General features: G+C 43.6%; 1 protein-coding gene across 1 annotated transcript; it reads left to right on the forward strand.

The window, feature by feature from the left end:
• LOC306920503 (kelch domain-containing protein 3-like) lies at positions 1–24,246 on the forward strand (the record flags this gene model as incomplete). Its single annotated transcript, XM_079497297.1, has 3 exons — positions 1–459; positions 580–935; positions 24,126–24,246. The coding sequence occupies 3 exons, from the start codon at positions 1–3 to the stop codon at positions 24,244–24,246; spliced, it is 936 nt and encodes a 311-aa protein (XP_079353423.1).
• Between the last annotated feature and the right edge of the window lie 65 nt (positions 24,247–24,311).

A 24,311-nucleotide genomic window follows, 5' to 3' on the forward strand; every position in this document is an offset into this window, starting at 1 on the left:
ATGTCTTACTGCTGCCTGCATCTCAAAGACTTGTCTAAAGGGTGTCCCGTCGCTGTGGTTGCCGTGGGAACCGACGTGTATTCCTTCGGCGGGTACAGCGACGTGAAGGACGTCCGTTGTTACGTCCTCGTCCTCAACACGTTGACCTTACGCTGGAGGAGGTTGACCCCGGTGACCCCCGGGAGAGGAAAACATCAGCGCAAGGGTCCGTCCAGGCGCTGGGGCTTCACCGCCGTGCTGGTGGAAGGAACCGTCCTGGTCTGGGGAGGGACGCCGTTCCACGACGTGCTTCATGGATTCAATGTCGACGCCCACTGGTGGTCCAAACCCGGGGTTACCGGGTCCGTCCCGGAGGCCAGGTGGAACCACTCGGCCTGCGTCTTGGGGAAGGTCATGTTTATCCATGGAGGAATGGGAAAGGGAAGCCATGACATCTACAGGTTGGACACCAGCACCATGGTCTGGTCTTTAATTAACCCCAGAGGAACTCCACCTCCTGCTACATACGGTCCTTCTGCCACCATCATCGGGACGAAGATGGTTGTATTTGGGGGCCAGTGTTGTGGCCCCCAAATACAGTACTCCAACACCACCAGCGTGTTTGACACAGAGACCAACCAGTGGATGATGAACAAACCTTCTGCACAGCCTCTTCCAGAAGGACGCATGTGGCATTCAGCCTTCACCTACGACGGAGAGCTGCACATGTTTGGTGGTTGCGATGGGAACCAAAACTTCAAAGATTTGTGGAAGTTCACTCCAGAGACCTTCTCCTGGAAGAAGGTGATGAAGGTGAATACGAAGGGAAAAGGCTGGAGGCTGGGGAATATGAACGCTTGCATGGTGGGAGATCGACTGATCATACTCGCCAATGACCTGTTCATCTTAGACTTTAGTCCGAGTCTGAAGACATTAAGCAAGCTGGCAATTATTCAGTACGGTCTGGATCAGTCTGAACTCCCACACAACGTCAGGTGGGAAATGGTAAATGGTAAACGTGTGAAGCTGGAACACGTCATCGTTACGTCACCGTCAACTATACCCTGGCACTGGTACATATATTTAACACATATATTATGTGTATATATGTATATATGTATGTATATTTACTTTTCTGAGTGGTTGGTGGTATAATGTACAGGGTTTCCCCCACAATGTTGTTGGCATGGCGCTGCGCCAAATAAATCGTGCCATGCCTCCCTGAGTGCCTCCCCAGTGTCTCCCCAGTGCCTCCCCAGTGTCTCCAATAGCAATACAAGAGCAATAATACAAATTAATCTTAATTTATTAATCAAATTAATTAATTAATTAATCAAATTAATTAATCAAAATAAATTAATTAATTAGCCGAATTAATTAATTAATTAGTCAAAAAAATTCGCCGCGCGGCCGCCGGGTGTGGTCGCCATGCCTTGCTCCATGCCAAGGCATTTTCCTGGGGGAAAAACTGAACCCCCTTGCACAAGAAAGGGAGTAAATTAGACCCCGGCAACTACCGCCCTATTTCTATTCTAAGCTCCATCTCCAAAGTGATGGAAAAAATAGTCTATGAACAGGTTGAAAAGTATCTTGCCACTAATAAATTAATGTACGAGTTCCAATCTGGCTTCAGAACATCCCACTCCACTGACACATGCCTTCTCTATTTGAGCGACCACATCAAACATGAGGTGGATGCTGGCAAATACTGCGGCATGGTCATGCTGGACCTCCAAAAGGCTTTTGACACCGTGAACCACTCCATACTGGTTAACAAGCTTAAAGCAATTGGTTTTGATAGCACATCAGTGAGCTGGATGCAATCCTACCTGGAGGGGAGAGAACAGATGGTGGAGGTGAATGGAACACTGTCCCCCCCCCCCCCCCCCCCCCCTCCCAGTGAGCTGTGGCGTTCCACAAGGAAGCATACTAGGGGCTTTACTGTTCCTAATATATGTTAACGACATGACTTCAGCTTGTGACTGCAACTTGTTCCTGTTCGCAGATGACTCGACACTGCTAGTCTCGGACAGGAACAAACTGCAGGTTGAAAAGGCCCTCGGCTCTGAACTCGGTAGAATCTGCACCTGGCTCGCTGATAACAAGCTATCTTTACACCTGGGAAAAACTGAATCCATTCTCTTTGGCTCTAATAGTAATCTCAGTAAGGCAAATGGATTCTTGGTTAGAGTGGGTGACAATGTTATCACACGTAAAGATGAAATTACCTACCTAGGTTCCATCCTGGAGGCTAATCTTTCCGGTGATAAAATGGCCACCAACGTAATCAAAAAAGTCAACCAAAGAACAAGATTCCTTTACAGGATCTCCTCACTGGTCAACAAAAACACCTTGAAGACCTTAACAGGAGCCCTCGTACAAGGTTTCTTTGACTACGCATGCACCTCCTGGTACCACAGCACCTCAAAGTCCCTTAAAACTAGGCTCCAGACTTCCCAAAACAAACTGGTCAGGCTCCTACTTGGCCTCACCCCCCGAACCCACCTCACCCCTGCCCACTTTGACAGGCTGGAATGGCTTAGGGTTGACGACAGAATACAGCATCTTGCAATGGGTCTGGTCCACAAGATTCGATACACCACCAAGATACCCATGTACCTGTCTAGATACTTCCTTAATGTTAACGAAGTCCACACCCACAACACCAGAGGGAGTGCAACGAATCATGTACAACCCAGATTCGGAAAAAACAAGGGACTAAATTATTTTCGCTCCTATGCCACCAAAATGTGGAACGCCCTACCAACAGTCATTAAGACATGCAAATCCCTTGACTCCTTCAAAACCGCTCTCAAAGGGCACCTACGGATGGCTGCAATTCGAAACTGGCCCCCGTAAAATCTGAATCCCCCCACCCCTCCCCCCCTTTTCCCCTCACTGTATATGTTTCTTTTCCATTTTTACCTCCATTATGATGAATTCCTGTTCTGTTCTTTGTCTATATAGAAGTGTCTATTTGTACGTCTCTAAATGTTTTGATGAATTGAACATGGTGGACCCTCTTGTAAACAAGTGTAATGCTTAATTGGGTCATCCACTCACAGTTAACAGCCTTTGTATCGAGTTTGTGCTTGAAATGTACTGTAATTAATAAATATTTAAATCAATCAACACACACACACACACACACACACACACACACATTCTCTTGTGTGCTACAAATAGCTGTATGGCTATACTTGCATAGGCATGGCCATCAAATATTCAACATGACAGTTGACAAGGAATTCTACTTCCCAACATATTAGGAAGAACGCAACGGTTTGTTCGTCAGGAGATTTTATTTTAAGGGATGGTTCAGATTTGTTTCCCTCGTGTCCAAGATGGAAAACTGTGAATGTACCATAAACAAGAACACTGCAGCTAATTCATGTAGACAAGACTTGCATCCCTGCAGTTACTAACTTACTACTGTAGTATTCTCTTAAGGCAGTGGATATTCAGCTTGACGGCATCGGTATAACGGAAAGGCTTTTAAGAGTTCTGAAAGCCCTCCGTTGAATCCTAACGGTGCTTAACTTTAAACATCACACACAAACGCACGCACGTGCACACGCACGTGCACACGCACATTTCCGTTCTTTGTAGCCTAATATTAGTTCAGAGTTTCACACCTGCCCGTTTATCTCTGACCCCACAGAGGTCAAGGAGGCTTTCTGACCTCAGGTCACGCATGGGGTCAGCCCGTTGTTTCTAATCCAGCAGCCGGGGTCAAAAGGCCGTAGCACGATGTCATACATAATAGACTCGGTATGTCTCCCGGACTCCATTTTCATACAACCCATATCACAGGGTCAGGGTATATTTTAGCAGTGTGGTAAATGATGTACAGGCAGGTGGTGTGGAGAAATCACAGCATGCCGACAGTCTCCCATTTACTTCTGGCGATGATCAGTCATTCACCTGCCAGGCTTCTGGCAAGGTGAATAATGGCCAAAATGAGCCCCGTGCTTTATTATAAACATCAAAGACTTCCTTAGACTTTGACAACATTCAATGTACCTCCAATGGTCTATGTCTATGTGTTAGGCCTTATGATATTTACAGTACAACCCACAAATTTGTGATCTACCAACCTGGACCTAAACCTTAACTACAACTTTATCATTATTATGTCGGTTTGGACAGACATAGGGGCTGCTGCCTGTCATTTACATTGCAGGCCTGATTTGTGTTCACAGTCTAGCCCTGTACGAACATAAACTGACACAAGGCATTAAACGATGATAGCATTTCCCCACATAGCACAGTGCCTTTTAATAAACACAATGCAAAAACAATGGCATTGCAAGCACCACACAGACACAACAACGGAGGTAGGGGCACAGATACTGACTGTGACAGCGTACCTTTCTGGTTAATCAGGTGGCCCACACAGCCTGTCAGACTATTCTAACACGGATATATAGTGTTCTATGTGGACAGCAATGTTCTAGGCTAGTTGGACTGTAGCCTACTATTCAACTGTCAAAACAGAAATCAATATTAAACTTTTCCCTCACTCAGTTGAAATACTTTCACATGAGGGCCACCTTAATGCTGGCCTCCCTGTTTTGGGCATTTCATAGGCTTGTGTAGTCATTATATATGATCATCATTATAACTCCACACCTTTCAATAGGGCCAGTATGGCCGTTATCACACCTTTCAATAGGGCCAGTATGGCCGTTATCACACCTTTCAATAGGGCCAGTATGGCCATACTGGCATACTCACCCTTGGCTGCACATAGCCTGGACGGTTACTTTGGCCAGTTTGAAATCTTAGGGGACCTGTCCCTGTTTGATGGAGAGGTTTACTACAGTATGTGGGTGATAATTGGAGCTATAAAGATGGCTGAGTCTCTGAGACATTTGGAGGGAATATTGTCATGGCCAGTGGCCTTGTGGGGTTGGAGGGCACTCATTTTCTTAATTACCTCATCAGTTGTTACCATAACTAGTTTAAAATCATCTTTACACCTAGGTTTCTGTAGAAGGTTTTAATGTGCTCTACACCAAAGAGCCCAGAGTGGGAGGGCAGTTTGTTAACCAGAGTTGTTGCTATGTTTGTAAAGAAGATGTTCAAGTAGTTGGCCACATCAAGCTTGTCAGTGATGAGAGTGTCGTTCAATTTGATGTTTATGTTTGAAAACCTGGTTCGTGTGCGTATCTGCCCTGACTCTTTGGCCAGTGGCCACATAAAATATAATTGGGGTAAAATGGTTCAAGGTTTTCTTTTCTTTTACTTAAAAGAAAACAAAATGAACAGAAACGTGTTGTGGAGCGTGGAAGTCAGTAGGCCTATTGTCAGGGGTGTAAGATATGGACGAGTGTATAAGGTGTGTGCGCGGTCTGTGCGCGCGCACGCACTGAAGTGCAACAAAAATAACGAATTAACTTAAACCTGGAGCAAACCTGTACCACGCTACAGACAGATGCTATAGAGGTATAGATTTAATGAATCAGACATTATCTGATAACATAAATGTTGAATATTATTTTTGGGAGAGCGTGAGATAGAAGTACTTGTCATCACTTATAAGCCTATACCTAAACACAGTGAAGCCATCCCAAACCCTCCCCTCCAGCTTGCACCTTGACCCCCGGCCCACCACCCCCGGCCACCATGGTGGCTGCATGTCCTGGTTCTGCTCCGATGCATTATATCCTGTATCCCAACTGATTTATGCTCGCGTGTGGTGAAGAGTGTGTGTGGCCACATTGTCCATGCAATGGGAAATTGATTCCGAATTGATTGCCACGGTGAATATGCACCGCTGCATGGGGCTGATGATGGGAGCACTCTTCATTCTTCAACGTCAGGTTTCAACAATAATCTGCTCTGATATTGAGAATGTACATCAATTTTGTTATGCCATGGATGGAGAGAGAGAGAAAAAAAACAGACCGTATAAGAATACAACCGAGCTTAAAGTGTGACTAAGCAGTGTTTGTGGAGTTTGTGTGTTGTCGTGTGACATAACTGTTAGCTGCTGTACGGGTCAGTGTGGGCGGGCGAGTGGAGAGGTTGGGAAATGTGTGTCAGGCCCAGTGTTGCCAGAAATAAGCAACCATGTCTATGAAAACAAGCTCTAAAGGAGCGACTATATACCTAATACTTGTAGAGGCCACATGAGCACTTTAAACCTGCATTGAAAATAGCCGGTCTACAAGGTACAAGCATGTCGCGAGCTTGTAGATCGTCTATTTTCATAAAAATATTGAAATAAAATATGGAATATTCAGGAAGGGGATACAAGCGGACGAAATGTGTTTTCTCAGATGGGTGGCTTTGTTTACTAATTCATGGAATTTATTTGATTAAAACAATTTCTTTATTAAAATTTAAAAATTACTGGAGAAAAACTCTTTGAATTTGTTTTGAATTCATGAAAATATTTGCTTTTTTGGTTGTTTTTTTTAATGTTTTGAAATAATTACCTTAACTATAAAAGGCAGATGCTGCATTTAGTATGGATGCCTCCCGAGTATCTCCCTAAGGAGGTCCTCGCTGCACGTTCCACTGGGAGGAGGCCCCCCTGGCAGACCAAGGACCAGATGGGGGGGGATTATATCTCCATACTGGCCTTGGAATGCCTCTGGATCTCCCAGGAGGAAGTTGCTAATGTTGCCCTGGAAAGTGAAGTCTGGAGCTCTCTGTTGGAACTGTTAACCCCACGACCCAATTCCAGATAAGTGGTTGAAGAGGATTGGGAAACAGAAATCTGGTACGGGGCTCCCTGGCACAAAACATTTTCAGATGGGGGTAAGCGGACAAATTACATGATAGATATTTGAGAACCGCCCAAATTTGCACTTAAGAAACATAAAAAAATGCAACCCGCAACAACCAATATTTACAAGTGACTTCACAGAAAAAGAAGCTCAAAGTCGCTTATAATAAGCGGACATGGCAACACTGGTGTCAGACCGGAATTGATTTCTATCAACACTTGAGTGATTGTCCGTCCATCTTTGCACTAATTAAAGGACCACTGTAGGCTACAAGGACACACACACACACACACACAGTCATGGGAATAACCATTCAAATAGCATGGTGGTCTGTAAGACTCCTCATCCCCTAACGGAGCATCTACATTACTATGTATTGGGACATGACAGAGAAAGAGTGAGTGTAGTGAACTGGTCAAATTAATGTGTAGCCTACCACCCAAAGTGTGTGTGTGTGTGTGTGTGTGTGTGTGTGTGTGTGTGTGTGTGTGTGTGTGTGTGTGTGTGTGTGTGTGTGTGTGTGTGTGTGTGTGTGTGTGTGTGTGTGTGTGTGTGTGTGTGTGTGTGTGTGTGTGTGTGTGTGTGTGTGTGTGTGTGTGTGTTGACATAAAAAGCTTTACACTTTACAGCAGCATCTCACAATGTTTCAACACTCAGATATTGGTGATTTGGGTCATTGAACATACTTCCCAGACGTGGTGGTGAAGTGACATAAATACATCTCTGCTTAAACGAGAAGCTTTGGATTCACACTTAAGACTAAGATACATTGGCCCCTAAGGGTCCGGTCTATCTTAAGACTAAGATACATTGGCCCCTAAGGGTCCGGTCTAAATGAGGACTTGATTTGCAGCCTTTCCTGTATAGAGTGCCTGTCTGTTTTGTGCTGGGTCAGCCTTTACATTGTTGTTTTGATTTTAGTCCCTAAATGGGTCTAATTAAGCCACTACCTAGCTATTAGGTATAGTCTTCACTCTGCTCGCAGTCCCTCTGCACTTTGAACACGTTACTTAACAAATGTGCATTTAACATGTGTCTGTGGGTCCATGTACCGGTATGTATGTATGTATGTATGTATGTATGACCTTCAAAAATAGGTGATGTTCACGTTGTATGTTGATATGTTCATTGTGTAAACTAGGTAGGCTATTCAACTATGGTCAATTTCATGATGGGCATTGTGCCGCATAATTGCTGGTATTATTGCTATGGGTGACAGCTGGGTCACTTCCTGTACTGATCAGCTGACTCAGCACAGCGTGTAACGGACCCCGAGACGATGAAACCTTTATTTTGAAGGGTATAGCCGGAAGCGGAAGGCAGGTTGTTCCTGCTGCCACAAGAGGGCTATTTAAGTCTGGCTCAGTGACAGCATGGCAAGGACTAGTACAAGAGGACAGGCAGCGAAGACCGTACGGTGGACTCATGCATGTTGCTCCCTGGAAGGAAAGAAACATAATATGGGCTATATGCAGCCAACACTTCCGCGTTCAGCTTCCTTGGTCTCAACTGCGCATGTTTCTTTCCTTCCAGGGAGCAACATGGAGTCCACCGTACGGTCTTCGCTTCCTGTCCTCTTTTAATAGTCCTTGCAGCATAGGAGGAAATGTTTGCTATGGACAGCATATGGAAGGTGGTCGCACAAACAAAAGCAGTAATGTTTGGTGCGATCCACACATGGACAATGAGACACTAGTTATGTAACTTTTAAAAAGACACGATGACTTTAGCATTTATGCACACATCTTCTATCTCTCCCATACACTTTATTTTATTTGTTTTCTTGTCTTGCACCACTCAGTTCACCCGTGTGAACTGAGTGGTGCAACTCCTCTCTCTCTCTCTCTCTCTCTCTCTCTCTCTCTCTCTCTCTCTCTCTCATTAGCAGGCAACAGTGCAACACTATCTCTCTCTCTCTCTGTTTCTGGCACAACAGTGCCACTTTTGCCCCTACTGGTACTCTAAACATAGTCACATAGTCACAAAGGTTGGGACGGACATAATTGCTGTTCCTTGGAGTGGTTGCACCCATAGATATATATAAACACTAGATGGCTCAAGGCGGAGTTTCTGACGTCGTTCACCCGGCAGCCATCTTACTTCGGGGCTACAGTACAGTATGTTCAATGGCAGCTCAAACAGAAAAAAGTCATAACTCGCTCAAATCTTGACGGATTTACAAACGGGTTGGTTTATTACAAACGTTGTCAACGTGGCTATGATTCAGGACGCTTATCTGCTTAATTTATGTTTTTTATATGAACGTCGTATAAAAGCATATAAGTATGCGGACGTCTCTGACGTTTATAACAAACCAAACCGTTTGAAAATCGGTTGAAAATTGAGCAAGTTATGGTCATTTAAGAGTACATGCCCCATAGACACAATGTTATGTGTCCCGAGGTAAGATGGCCGCCACGTAACGACGTCGCTCTCCATTGGCCAACAGCGCGGGTGAGCTATCTAGAGTTTATATATATATCTATGGTTGCACCACTCAGAAATATATAATAACCAGTGGACTAAGGCTTTAAGCAACTAGTCGACTAGTAAATTCAGGACCACTAGTTGACCGCGTTGGTACTAGTTGATAAGAAAAAAAAAGAAACTCGGAGACTGTGGAATAGTTGTCTGGCTAGTGGCTACGCGAGACTTAGCGTGCAGCAGGCTGCATTCTGAGCAGGCGGGGAGGGGCGTGTGAGTGTAAGGTCTGCTGGAAAGGTCAAAGGGGGCTGTGCAGGCCACAGCAAGAACAGCTCGTCACTCACTGACATTTAATTTCACTCTCTCTTTCTCCCTCTCTACCACACACACACACACACACACACACACACACACGGCATCTTGTTGAGTCAGAGTTCTGCCTCATTTACTGTATCTCCAGCCTCCAAATTACTGAAATGACCAGAGGGTCAGCCTTCCTAGAACATTGTTTCTCATTTCTGGGTTGATGGCATCTAGACTATTTCTATGCACTTGTTTGGATGCGCGTGTAATGAGCCTTTACACGCGGGGGGTGACGATAATGAATCGTAATTCATCACAAAGGGACATATTTGATCATTTGACACGTAATGCATGCACGTTAACTGATCCTGCAGCATTACTAATGTGGATCAATAACTCTCCACTAATCCTAATCACAGTGTTTGACATACGGTAATTGGTAAAGGCCAAATATATAGAACAATGCAGTTCAGTGGGAAATACAACAGGTTATAGATTTATAACATTATAGCATTAAAATAATCCTGTCTGTCTGTCTGTCTGTCTGTCTGTCTGTCTACCTGGACAGCACTACCATAAACATTCAACCAGATGTTACAAAATAAATCTAAACTTGTGGCTATACGCGCCCTACGATGGCAGTTGAGTGCATGTGCAATGCATGCAGGTGCTTCCCCCCCTTTTTTATATGTTTATGTAACAGGGACAATACAAAAAACAATGCATCAAGTTGTAAAAACATGAAACCGTTGCGTTGTTTATAGCCACGGCTAATTTGCAAGACCCCAGGCCCTGGCACATGAAACCGTTTTGTTGTGAGAGACGATGTGCTGTACTGTACTGTACTGTACATGCTCATATTAGGCACTGTATGTAGGTCAATGGTTCTTAACATTTTCAGACCGAGAATCATATTTGAACTGTGGAGCCCTCGATCGCCCTGCAGGAGTTGAGGCATTAAATGTTTGACTCTGTTCCACAGATAGGCCTATACATATTGTTGTGAAAATAGGCAGCTGATCTATACAAGCTTTGCAATTTAACAATTTTGCCAATCTTTGAACAGTTTTTATAGTTTCTTGATTACTTTTGATGCAGCAATGGTCTTTTTCCATTTAATTTCATGTACCAAGGTCTTTAAGTCCTCATAGTCACTTCACTGAAGTGACTTCACAATGTCATCTGATGCCCCTCCTCCCCCCACCTCACGCCCCCACCCAAAATCATGTGCTCCCCCACCCCCGGGGGTCCCGAGTCCCGACCCACAGGTTGAGAACAACTGCTGTAGGTTACTGTGTAAGGTGTAACATTTCCCCTGGAATGGAAACCTCCAGTCATTGACTCCCCTCTATCTGTGATTGATCAGGCCCAGTGTAACCTTGCTGACTGCTCACTATGTCTGCTTCTATTGATCTCTAGGCTTCGTACACACCTACACAACAAATGTTCGGTCCGTGTGTGATGTCTGATTGCTGTTTGATTGCTGCTCCAATTCATTTTCAATGGGAGTCACATGGTTTGACCAAACATTTTTGTTTGAGGGGGGAGCAATCAGCAATCAAACACAAATGTTTGGTCAAACCATGTGACTCCCATTGGAAAAGCATTGTGGTGACCCAAAAAAACGACCAAACATTGCTTGATTGGTGTTTGGTACGTGTGAATGAGGCCCTAGTCTCCACAGCCTGTTGATGCAAAGATTATTAATAATAATAATAATAATAATAATAAAAATACTTTATTTGTATAGCACCTTTCATGACATGAAATGCAGCTCAAAGTGCTTTACAGAGCAATGGAGAAAAAAAGAAAAGCAAGGCATAAAACATTAAAATAATAGCAGTAATGCAATACAGTGAGGACAACATGAATAACACGGAATTTAAAAGATCAATTAAAAGCAAGAGTGTAGAAGTAGGTATTGAGCTGTGCTTAAAACATGTCTACAGAGGCTGCCTGTCGAAGGTACAGTGGGAGTTTGTTCCATGCAGTCGGCCCGTAGAAGCAGAAAGCTGCTTCACCGTGTTTTTTTAGTTGCCATTTTTTTAGGCACAGCGAGCAGGCCAGCAGTGGAAGACCTATGGGGGCGGTTTGGGACATATTTAGGCAGGCAGTCATGTAGGTAGGAAGGTGCGAGACCATTGAGAGCTTTATAAACAAGTAAAATTATTTTAAAATCAATCCTAAAAACAACCGGAAGCCAATGCAGTGAAGCTAAAACTGGAGTAATATGTTCTCTCATCTTAGTTTTAGTTAAAACTCTGGCTGCCGCATTTTGGACAAGTTGTCATCTGTCAGTTATTTCTTTGGCAGTCCAGCATTGCAGTAATCAAGCCGAGAAAAAACAAAGGCGTGGATCAGCGTTTTTGCATCGTCCAATGTCAAATAGGCTCTGATTCGTGCAATATTTCTAAGGTGAAAAAAGGCAATCTTGGTAACATGATTAATGTGTGAATTAAAATTCAGTTCAGAATCAATAATGACCCCCAAGTTCTTTACTGTACTGTTACTTTCTACAGTCAGGTTGCCAAGTCCGCTTATTATTATCATGATAATTTATCATATAGCTTGAGAAGGTTCTCACTCATCCAGCATTTGATGCTAGACAGACAGGTCAACAACGGGTCTAAAGCAGGGGTTCTCAACGTTTTTGGCCGGGGACCCCCGGAAATGCTTTGGCAATGTCTCGGGACCCCCGCCCCGCCCCGCCCCCTCCCGACCCCCAATATAAATTGACTGCTACAATAACCTTAAACCATTTTGGGCGGGAACCCCTTTTGATGTTTTAAGCATTGTTATAATTTAGCTATTGAAAAATAGCAGATCTACAAGCTCATAGCGCGCCACCGAGTGGCGCGCTATGAACTTGTAGGTCTGCTATTTTTGAAAAATCGTGAAAATAAAATTTACAAAAAAAATCTTTTTTCTTTTTTTTTTAAAATATTTTGGGGACCCCCTAAAATAATTTGGCGACCCCCCGAAGGGTCGCGACCCACGGGTTGAGAACCCCTGGTCTAAAGCAGTAGAGAAATGTTTGTGTGCCACTGAAACAGACTGCTATTTTTGGTTATGATCCTTAACCCATTTAGGCCTGACGTCGATGTAATATGCACCCGGTCCCCATCTGAAAATATGTTGTTCCAGGGACCCCCCCCCCCTCCCAGAGGCAAAGATTTGAGTTAAAAACGTTCGTTCTGAAAAAAAATATATATTCCAAATTTGTGCCATATTCTCACGATTTTTCAAAAATAGCAGACCTACAAGCGCTATGAGCTTGTAGATCTGCTATTTTTCAATAGCTAAATTATAACAATGTTTAAAACACCAAAAGGGGATCTTTATGTGCATTGGATTTGTCTACACCAGAGTTTTACCCTAATGTTTCTGGCCGTACTGTGATCTTCCACAGACTTCCCTGCAGGAAGACCCGGGTTTGAAAGGTTTCCAGTTTCTGCTAAAAATAGTATGTGTAGATCTGGTAACCATCACTGCAGATTTTTCCCCCCCGCTGTCCCTGCGAGCCACTTAACACACACAGGGGCCAAGAAATGTGACATCACGCATTAGGTCTGGGTGCCAGTGACCCTGAAAAGGGAGGATTTTTATGGCTCTAGCAGTGATTCCGAAACATATAATTATATATATATATATATATTTATATATATATATATATATATATATATATATATATATATATATATATGGAGCAAATCTGACTAATTCACACACACATTCCGAAACATAGCATTTATGCTATGGACCCCCGATTTAATGGCATTTCTATCTCCGGTACCCCAATTTATATTGTAAAACCGCTGTTAATTTAACCTCCCTCAAGTACCCCTAGGGGTCCCCGGACCCCACTTTTTTGTCTGCTCTTCAGAATGAAAGAAAAATAACAAAAGCCAAATACTATAAGGTCTTATATGGGCACATCTACGGTACCAGCTAACAAAATCTCATCTGGATACCTATACACGCTGTCAACCACCAACCAACTGGTTGTAGTTGGGATCGGTTTAAGCTATGAGCTGAAGTTAAAGGCTGCAAAATGAATCAATACGACGACACCCCTGTAGTTTGAAACCGATAAAACAAGGCTCCAGACTTCCCAAAACAAACTGGTCGGGCGACTACTTGTCCTCACTCCCCGAACCCACCTCACCCCTGCCCATTTTGATAGGCTGGAATGGCTTAGGGACATGGGTTATACCAAGTATAGCATCTTGAAATGGGTCTGGTCCACAAGATTCGCTACACCACCAAGATACCCATGTACCTGTCTAAATACTTCACCAAGATACCCATGTACCTGTCTAAATACTTCCTTAATGTCAACGAAGTCCACGCTCACAGCACCAGAGGGAGTTCAACAAACCACGTGCAACCCAGATTCGGCTCAAACAAGGGATTTAATTCATGTCGCTCCTATGCCACTACAATTGTGGAATGCCCTAACAACAACAGCCATTAAGACATGTGAATGCCTTGACTCCTTCAAAACCGCTCTCACAGAGCACCTAATACCGCTCTCACAGAGCACCTAATACCGCTCTCACAGAGCACCTAATACCGCTCTCACAGAGCACCTAATACCGCTCTCACAGAGCACCTAATACCGCTCTCACAGAGCACCTAATACCGCTCTCACAGAGCACCTAATACGGATGGCTGCAATTCAGAACTGGTCCCTGTCTGAGTTCCCACTTCCCAGTACCCCCCCCCCCCCCACACACACACACACACACACACACACACCTTTCTCCCCATGTATAATGTACATGTTTTTTTTATAGAAGTGTATATTTGTCTCTAAATGTTCTGATGAATTGAAAATGGTGGACCCTGTTGTAAATAAGTCTAATGCTTTATCATGGACGTCCACAAAGTAAGTATTTGTATTGATTTGTGCTTTCGTTTGGAATGTACCTTTCTGCATTTCTGTGAGGAAAACAAATCAATCAATCACAATGCAAAAGAGACGAAAACTTTAAAAACTATAGGACTGCAATAACTTCAACATCACATCAAGATGACATACTTTGCACGACTTCGAACTGCAGACCTGCAACTGGTGCACCTGTGGCAGGTGTTGTTGGACACAGTTTTGCTTTAAGGTTTTTAGGCTATACCTGAATTTAAAGACTCAAAGTAATGGGGCACCAGCAGTGGTATATTAGGCTAATAAGGGATATATGCTGCTCTCTCTGCTGTGTGCCAAATTGATTGGTCTCAGACGCTGCATTCCCTGGAGGCTGCAGAGCGCAGTGAGCGGGATGAGTGTTGCTCCGGTAGAATTACGCACAGCGCGCGCACGGCCGCACGCACATGGGCTCCCTGCCTCGTCATTTGGGACGCCGTGCTGCTGACCGTGGTGGTGTCACACACACACACACACACACACGCACGTCGCACGCACGCATACACGCACACACGCTCACAGCTGTTTGGACTCCAGTGCGTATATCTGTCATTCAAGTAGCCTATACTCGAGGACAGGCGACTGAACAACACGCGGGCGACGACAGAGGAGTCAGAGAGGACCAAACTTTTTTGGGTTTTTATATTGTATTTTATTTGTTTGTTAGTTTTTTTTACAAGGTGCCACAACGACGAACTATAACATCACGCGGGACAGGAGGAAGACACACAAGAGGAGGGAGCATATATACGTGCGTGTGTGGACTCTGTGGAGTATAGGCTATGTTTTTATTTATAAGTCAAGTTGTCATATAGACCTTTATACTCATTAGGCACAAACATGTATTAAAGTGTTTTGCTTAATCACCAAGGTGAGTTTATTATAGCCAGCTAAATTATATATAATATGATCGTGACCCATTATATCGACCATGCACATTGTGCACGAGTATAGGTCAACTTGTCTGGTATATATAGGCTATAGTAGATATTTTCTAGACTATAGAATAGATCATGCATGCAGCAGTATACGGACGGTACACCATTGGTTATTTTGTTCCCGAAGTGGGGTCCGGGGACCCCTATAGGGTACTTGAGGGGGTACCTAGCTCAATTAGAGATAGTTAGGAACCAAATGGACCCTTATGGATCTGTAACTCTGAGAGTGTACAAATGGAACCAAATGGACCCATAACGGTCCATTTGGTTCCATTTGTACACTCTCAGAGTTAAATTAACAGCGGTTTTACAATATAAATTGGGGTACCGGAGATAGAAATGCCATTAAATCGGGGGTCCGTAGCATAAATGCGTGTGAAACTGGGGGGGTCCATGAAATGAATATGTTTCGGAATCACTGCTATAGAGAGCCGTAAAAAAATTCTCCATTTTCGGGGTCACTAGCATATGTTTTGGGGGGTCCGTGGCCTAATAAATGTTGATTTGGGGGTCCTTGATACGAAAAAGTTTGGGAACCACAACCACTGCACTTAACCATACACAGCAGGGCCAGGTTAGAGGAATCATGGATAATTGAACCAGGGCAACAGCTGCGTAGGCAAGACACGTCCTCCCCTCCGGAGCATGTTGTGAGGCTGCGCGTCACACGTTGCCTTCACACATGACAACATTTCATTCATCACAGAGAGCAGAGCAGAACCGATGCTAATGTTTTCGTTTGCCAGACAGTCCCGATCGCCGTACGTTCATCAGAACTCCATGATCATAGAACCCAGACTATAGTCCTGGAGGTCTACTACACTTTGCAGAGCGTCTTCTATATACTCACTTTGTTTGTAGATCCTGTTGATTCCGAGGAGAGGAGAGCCACGCGTGAGGCTGAAAATAATAATAATAGACTACAATAATATTAAAGCATCATTCTGGCCAAACGGAGGGCATTCATAGCAGCGTGCGCATCTACCGCGTGAAACCAGAAAGAGGGCACTTTGTTTTTGGACACAATCTTTCATTTATTTCAGCCTGTTGTGCTTCTTTTTTTTGACGGACGTGTTTTTTTTTGACGTTCGTGTGAGTCTTAAGCTGCGCTCGTTTTTTTGGAGCATCCTTTTGTCTTTCTTTCTTTGCTTTATCCCCCGTTCCTTTGTCACGCCAGAGCAGGTCGTGATTTCGCCACAGAACAGAATATAGGATTCATGGTGGGAGCGCTTTGTTTCATCAATGTGCATTGATGTAGCGGGAAACGTGGAGGAGATAAGGTAGGCTTTATTATGCTCGTTTATAGAAATGAGGAAAAACCATGTAGGATGGAGAGTCGTTTGTATAGGCTATACAGTAGGATGTTTTTCCAGGCTGTTGGGTCTTTTGTGGACTCAATATCTAGGTTAATTGTCGTGTGTGTGTAGAGAGAGCGAATATCAATTGCTTGCTGGATGCTTTAATTGGTAGACTGGGGTATGGGAAAAATGGAATCCGGGGGAAGTCCTGTGGCGGTAGGCTATACTGTTGCTTTGCTTGATATAAAATAAAGTAGCCTATATCATTCGAAGACTAATTGCAATTATCTTTTTTTCCCCCACAGAACCCTTATCTCGGCACCTGGCACCCCTGAAAACGATTCCACTGAGGACAGCGAGCGATTATTACAAGGATTTCGATTCTTGCCTAACTCGGGAATTACACATCCAAACTGGGATCTATGAGCGGCAAAGTGGCGAAGCCTAAAGAAGATAAGGATGCTTCCAAGGGTAAGAGAGGCGAGCCTTAAAGCACCCCGAAAAGCACTGGGGGTTTTCTTTTTCTTTTTTAAAGCGACCGTGCGTCCATTCATCTTCTGCATGAGCAGCACCCATGCACCACCACAGTAGCCTAGTAGCTCACGAGCCATTCTTTCTCACCACAAAACATGCCAATGTTTTTTTTTCCACTAACACTTGCTTGTTGCAGTCCAAGGTTATTGATGATACCAGGCCTACTATAGGCTACAACCTATAGTCCGTCTGATCAAATAGGCTATTTCATTGGTGGTCAGCTATAGCCTATAGCCTATACTGACTGTGGAAACATGCGATTCAATTAAGAAGAAGAAAAAAAAAGAAGCATAATGTAAATTGTAAATCAGTAGTCTATAGGTAGGAGGATGCTTTCGCAAGCTGTGTGTTATGAATTGATTTTCTAGCCTAAAAACGTGCTGTCGCTTTAACGCGACGATGAAGAATGATAGTGAAACACATATTGCCCACTATAGGCATTCTTCTGTTTACTGTGTATAGCCTATTATTATATTTATGATCCTGATCCTTGCCTGCATGGTATCACTTTGTTGTTGTTCAGTCAGTGGTCACAACGTGTACAACAGCGTCCACCTTTTTGTTCTAGAGCAGACTCCCGGGTTTAATGACCTAATGCGTAAAAGAATTAGCGTTGCATGCTGCAAGCAAAGCGCCCCCCATTGCCATGGAGACAGAGCGAGACGGGGTTGCCAGAGAAACCTGCAAATCAATGCGAAATGCTCCATCTATACACACATGGACGCACATAAAGGCTTAGGCTACAAACGACACGACACTGTAAGCACTTTATTGTGCACCTATTTGTTTGTGCGGTCTAATTTTACATTTTGTAAATAAACCAGAGAACAATAAAACCCCAACACGTGGGCCTATAGTTCTTCTCTGCATGAGAAACATCTTATATTTTATATAAAGGCTTATTTTCACCAGATTATTGTCAGATTTGCTCCATATATATATATATATATATATATATATATATATAATTCTCTGAAGAGTCAGCATTTTCATTCTAGTTTGAGTCTGAGGATCTATTGTTTTAGGCTATACTATGTTCAAATTCAACGGGAGCCTATAAATAGTGGTCATTTGAGAATGGTGGGGGATTTAATTAGGCTACTGTAATCTCAGAAAACCTGGCGTGTTTATTTTTATAATGTCTCTTTCCCCCCATGCATGGCAAATGCATATACCCCTGAACAGCATATCACAGAATTTCATGGATGCCGTCTTAAGGTATTAGGTTCCCTGCCTTGTTTTGTGTGTGGCTTGATCTGATGTTCACCCACAACAGATCGATATTATACTGTAGCTAACAGGTTTACGTTGGCACTGCTGCATGGACCTGATAAGCATTGGTATATGGGCAGTTTAATGAAATCCACGTTATTTGCAGAAGACATGAAGCCATGAAGATGAGTAGCCTGCAGAAAAAAAAAAATATATATAGCTACACTAGTGTACAAACCTTTTGTCTTCGCGGCTAACACATTCTTGTATGCCTCTACTCGCTGGCAGACCACCATAACGGGAAGAATGAATGTTTCTGGAGTTTTGTCTGTCATATATATCTCAGGAGCAACCTGAGGGAATTTCATGACCTTGAAAGGTCAAAGGTCAAGGTCACTGTGACCTCACAAAACATGTTTGTTCATTAAATTCCTTCAAAATCATCATTCCATACATATCGTTGCTGTCAGGTCGAAACCTCATATGTCCAAAACTGGTAGTTTTCAGGATTCAAATCCAAAGCGGCAAAAGGAGCAGACCGACAAGCTCAAAACGTGCTGCGTGTTGAGTTTGTGGATCTGCTATTTTTGAAACTTTTGTGTGACGATGTAGTATGATCAAGTAGGGTGTAAATTAACAAAAAAAAGCACAAAGTTGGTGTATGGAGTTAACCCATTTTGACCTGAGATCAGATTCTAAAAATGTACATCCTGACAGTTTTCTGAAAAAGCTATGTTTCTGTCAGTCATTCTTCGATTTTTCAAAAATAGACTTTATTGTCACAGAGGATTATTTGGTTTTCACAGTTCAACATAGAAATACATAATAAAACAGCAGCATACAACTCAAAATACTTACCGTACTTTAATACATCTACATTTATACTTATTTCCTAACACACACAATTCAGAAATTTCAGTTGGCCCTTTCAATTCAATTCTGCTATAGTGCCAAATCACAGCAAGTTGTCTCAAGACACTTTATATATATATAGAGCAGAGACCTGACAATGTCCCACCCAAGCAAGCATTTTCTGTGACACAAAAAACTCCCCCTTAACTGGAAGAAATGTCAGGCAAACCCAAGCTCCAGGGTGGGCGGCCATCTGCCTTATTGGCCATATCAGCAGAGAGGGAGAGGGGAAATGTCACATAGACTACAAGAATTAGACTTAAAGCACCACTGTTGTTTATGGCAGCAAATTTTAGTTTTAGTCATAGTCTCTTGAATAGTTTTCATTTAGTTTTAGTCACATTTTAGTCACCTGGAATGTCTTAGTGTTCGTCTAGTTTTAGTCGAATATCATAGGACTTTAGTCGACTAAATCTACAGTTGATTTTTTCACTTGCTGAAAATAGACCATCTATAAGCTCACAACGCGTCCCGCTGCGACGCGTTGTGAGCTTATAGATCGTCTCTATTTTCAGCATACAACTAATTGTAAAATGACTTATACTGGATCTCTTGTCCACTAGTCCCTTCCTAATATTTTAGTCTAGTTTTATTTGTTGTCTTGTTAGTCTTTAGTCGTTTTAGTTATCATAGCTTAGTTTTAATTTAGTTTCCATTTCGTTTTCGTCAGTGGAAAAGGGTAGTCGACGAACATTTTTCGTCATAGTTTTTAGTCGACGAAAACATCACTGCTTTGCACTGCACAGCACCTAGTGGTGTGGCATTCTGAAATAACCAAACCAAAACCAAATGTAATTAAGTAACGAACCATACTCATTAAATATTATTGAGTGTGCGCCGTGCTGTAAAAGCTTTCACCCTGCAGTCACTGAGAAACTGGCTCCAGATGGTTTACACGTACGTTATCTTAATTGAACATGTATCTCGTCGTTGAAATGTGTGTCATTGAAATGTGTGTCTGCCACTTTAGTCCTAGCAGTGGACGGAGCTTCAGGAGGGGCTTTAGGGGGCCAGATGGACCTGGGCATGGCACGGGACTCCTGGGGACCATCAAATTGAATTTTATTGTCTGACATGCCGGCCTCCTGGCATTGCTCATTACTTGAAGTGGGCTCAAAAAAATGACAGTCGCTGTCCATGGTGCTGAGATCTTAGGTTTGAGTGCATGCGTGCGCTGTTGTGCATATTTAGTTTTCTCTTTTTTTTGGTTGTCTGTATTAACTAATCAAACAAGCTACATCAAATGACAAAATGGTCTAAATGGCATTTTAACTATGTTATATGAGGTATGTGTTTTGTCTCAAATATTGTAACCTCGGAAACCCAGACGTTTTTATTTCCAGGTAGAAAAAAAAAGTCTGGGGCCGAGTCCACTTCATTTCGGTAGCGCAAACGTCACTCACTCTCTGCTGATTGTCTCCACCAGGCCGAAGGCATGGGGAGAGAGTATGTTTTGCACTCCGTCCGTCCGTCCGTCCGTCCGTCTGTGATCAGCTAATCTCCGGCACCGTTAACCCGGTCGATGCCAAATTTTGCACACACACTCCCTGGATGCCAACGATGAACCTCTGCCCCAAAATTTCCAGAACGGCCTGTTATAGCGCCACCAGGAGGCCGCTTTGTGCAAAACAAGTTTTTGGACAGTACACCTACAGATTTTGTCCAAACATCACGCAAATTGGTACACAGTCTCTCTAGAGCCATTCAACGAAACGGGTCTTTCAGATTTCTCAGACTCCATCCTGATTGGCTAAGATTGGCTTCCAAAGCAAGCAGGAGTGCTCAGTTTCAAACAAAATGCTGCAAATCATGAACACATCGTGTGATTTCCGTGAAATTGTGCACACACATTCCCACTAGGCCGAGGAAGAAATGCCACATGAACATTTTCAACTCAGCCTCATGGTGGCGCTATAACTGGCAAAAGTGTTTTTACCTCTAACTGCACGGATCTGTGGATAACTTTGTATGCCAACTCCCTAGAGGCCAAGGAAAAACCTTTGCCTGGAATTTTTCACATCTACTCTTTATAGCGCCACCAGGAGGCCGACATATGTAAAACACATTTTCTAATATTACTCCTTCAGATTTTATCCAAATTTCACGCAAATCGGTACACATGCTCTCCATAGTCATGTGATCAAGACGGGTTTGTTTGATTTCTCATAATCCACCCTCATTGGCTACGATTGGCTTCTAAACTTTTCAGGAGTAGCCTGCTTTGTACCCGTTTTGTACAAATCGCCACAACTACTCAACGCAGCGTCCGATTGTGGTGAAACTGTGCATGCATATTCCCACTAGGCTTTGGAAGAAATGCCACTTGACAGTTTTCAAATCAGCCTCATGGTGGCGCTACAACAGGCCAAGCCACGTCACACACACGCACGCATGTACGCACGCGCACATGCACATGCACACACAAGTTTATATTGCTCCTAAACATTTTGCCAAACATCACACTCACACTCCTATCCTCCTGGTGGAGACCTGTTCCCAGAAGGGCACTTTTTCTAGTTTCTGATCGTCTGCACCTTTGTTAAATTGACGCGCGCGCGCGCGCACACACACACACACACACACACACACACACACACACACACACACACACACACACACACACACACACACACACACACACACACACACACACACACACACACACACACACACACACACACACACACACACACACACTCCTCTCTATCTCTCTGTTGCTCTAAGGCATGTGTCAGGCATGCCCAAATATGAAGTCAGAACAGGCCAGCTCCATATATGGAGATACAGGGATGATCAGGTCCAGAGCCCGGGCAGAGGCGGTTCTGTACAACTGTGGGTCCGCCCGGGCACTGCTCTCCATGTGTGGGTGTGGAACGCGTGTGTCGAATTTGAAGTCTGTGGGGCGAACGGTTCTCGAGTTACGTGGATTTACAGACATACGTATATACACACACAGAGAGACTTGGTGTATTTATAGATACAGTATAGATATTTATTCTAATTTTGGAGATCCATACTTTGTTTATTCATTGCTTCATTGTTTTTGAGTGGTGTGAACCACTCCTACAACTGGCTTTTTTGTGCAGAAAAAATGAGCATGGTTGCTATGTTCACCCTGTTCACCCGGGTGTGATTTCATTACGTGGCTTTGTTTACGTCAGACAATGAAATCATTCATTTACACCACTCAGTTCACATGGGTGTGATTTTTTTTTGTTTGCTCTTCACTCAGTTCACAGGCATGTATTGTCTTCATCAAGTTATATCCGTATATATATTTAATATACTAGCCCTTACCCGTTGTGAGATATTGCCCCCCCCCCCCCCCCCATAATTATCTTTAATTGCCGTTCATTAAGCAAAATACTTGCCGCCTTGTGGCCGCGGGGGTACTGTGCCCTGGGTGTGTTTTCGCATTTTTAATTCACTAATAAATTCATTAATTTATAATTTGTTAAATTGGAAAAAGGGCTTCGTTAAGACCTCCATATTATTATGGTCAATGCCTGTGTGAAAAGTGGGAGCGATTGGTGCAGGCGGTGAGATACGGCGGTGTTTCTGACAGACATTGAGACATTGAGTTAATTAGTATGTATGTATGATGATGATTTTGATGTACAATGATGTCTCCAGCAACCTTACTGCAATTTGTAGGTTTGTAGGACTCATTTGATTCACAGTGGCAGGTTATCATCATTGTAGCGTCTCTGTAACCATCACTTAGTTCACCCCCCAAAAAACACAACAGATCCTGATCTAAAGTTATCGGTGCAGACCCCTGAACACAGTGGGACACTTTGTTTTGTGTCCCACAATAAAAACCTTCAGGTTGTCCTGCATGTGCATCACTGAGCAGGGAACCTGCTGCTAGCTGCACTCCATCAAGAACCCGAATGGTGCCGGAGCAAGGACGTGAGCAGGGAAATGAGATCACGGCCGGTTCAGGCAAACCGCCTGTTCCAGAAATTATTTTCAGAGAAACGTTCCATTATAGCCTGAACCAAGCTGCCACCACAAAAGCTTCTTTTTTTCCGGTCCTTCTGACACGACCCCTTACCCAGAACCTCACTGACAACCAATCACCGCACCTATACTATACAGCATGGGTTCCCAAAGTGGGGTCCGGGGACCCCTGTAACTCAGAGAGTGTACAAATGGAACCATAGGGTCCATTTGGTTCCATTTGTACACTCTCAGAGTTAAATTAACAGTGGTTTTACAATATAAAGTGGGGTACCAGAGAATGCCATTAAATCGGGGGTCCGTAGCATAATGCGTGTGAAACTGGGGGTCCATGAAATGAATGTTTCGGAATCACTGCTAGAGCCGTAAAAATCCTCCCTTATCGGGGTCACTGGCATATGTTTTCAAATGGGGGGGTCCGTGGCCTAATAAATGTTGATTTGGGGGTCCTTGACACGAATTTTTTTTGGGAACCACTGCTGTACAGTATGCACACTGTGATCATTTTGTGTTAGATTAATTTCACACGTACAGTATCATGTTAATTCGACTCTGACTTCAACACCCCAGATTTGGGACTTCGTTTTTCATGAATTTAAAAACGAATTCAATTATTTTTTTCAAAGTAATTTCAGGAATAAATCAAAGAAAAATCAAAGAACGCTATAGCCTATAAAATAAGAAAACAAAAATGTTTAAGAAGTAGTGAAAATTGCCGATCTACAAGCTCACAACGCGGTGCCTCAAATGTGAGGTCCGGGCTTAACTTCCGCTCACTCGAGCCATTGAGTTATAATTGTACTTCCGGCATGTCTTCCGGGTGCTTCAAAACGCCACTGAGCAACTTCCATCGAAATGAATAGCGCGGGGGGGTCTCTATCCTTTTATTACTCTTATTGAGCAGAGACATTAGAGAGGGAGGAGGAGGAGGAGGAGGAGGAGGAGGAGGTTTTGTGGGCCATGTGGGAGCTGCAATAGCCACACGAGTAAACCAGATTGTGTTGGCTTTCCCTGTGCCCTTGTGAAGCTGTGTTGTCCAGTCAAGACGGTGCCTCAAAGCTCCTGTGACACAGGCTACTGTAACCATTCT

The sequence above is a fragment of the Electrona antarctica genome (genome assembly GCF_951216825.1).
Source record: "Electrona antarctica genome assembly, chromosome: 1".
Classification (NCBI taxonomy): Eukaryota; Metazoa; Chordata; class Actinopteri; order Myctophiformes; family Myctophidae; genus Electrona; species Electrona antarctica.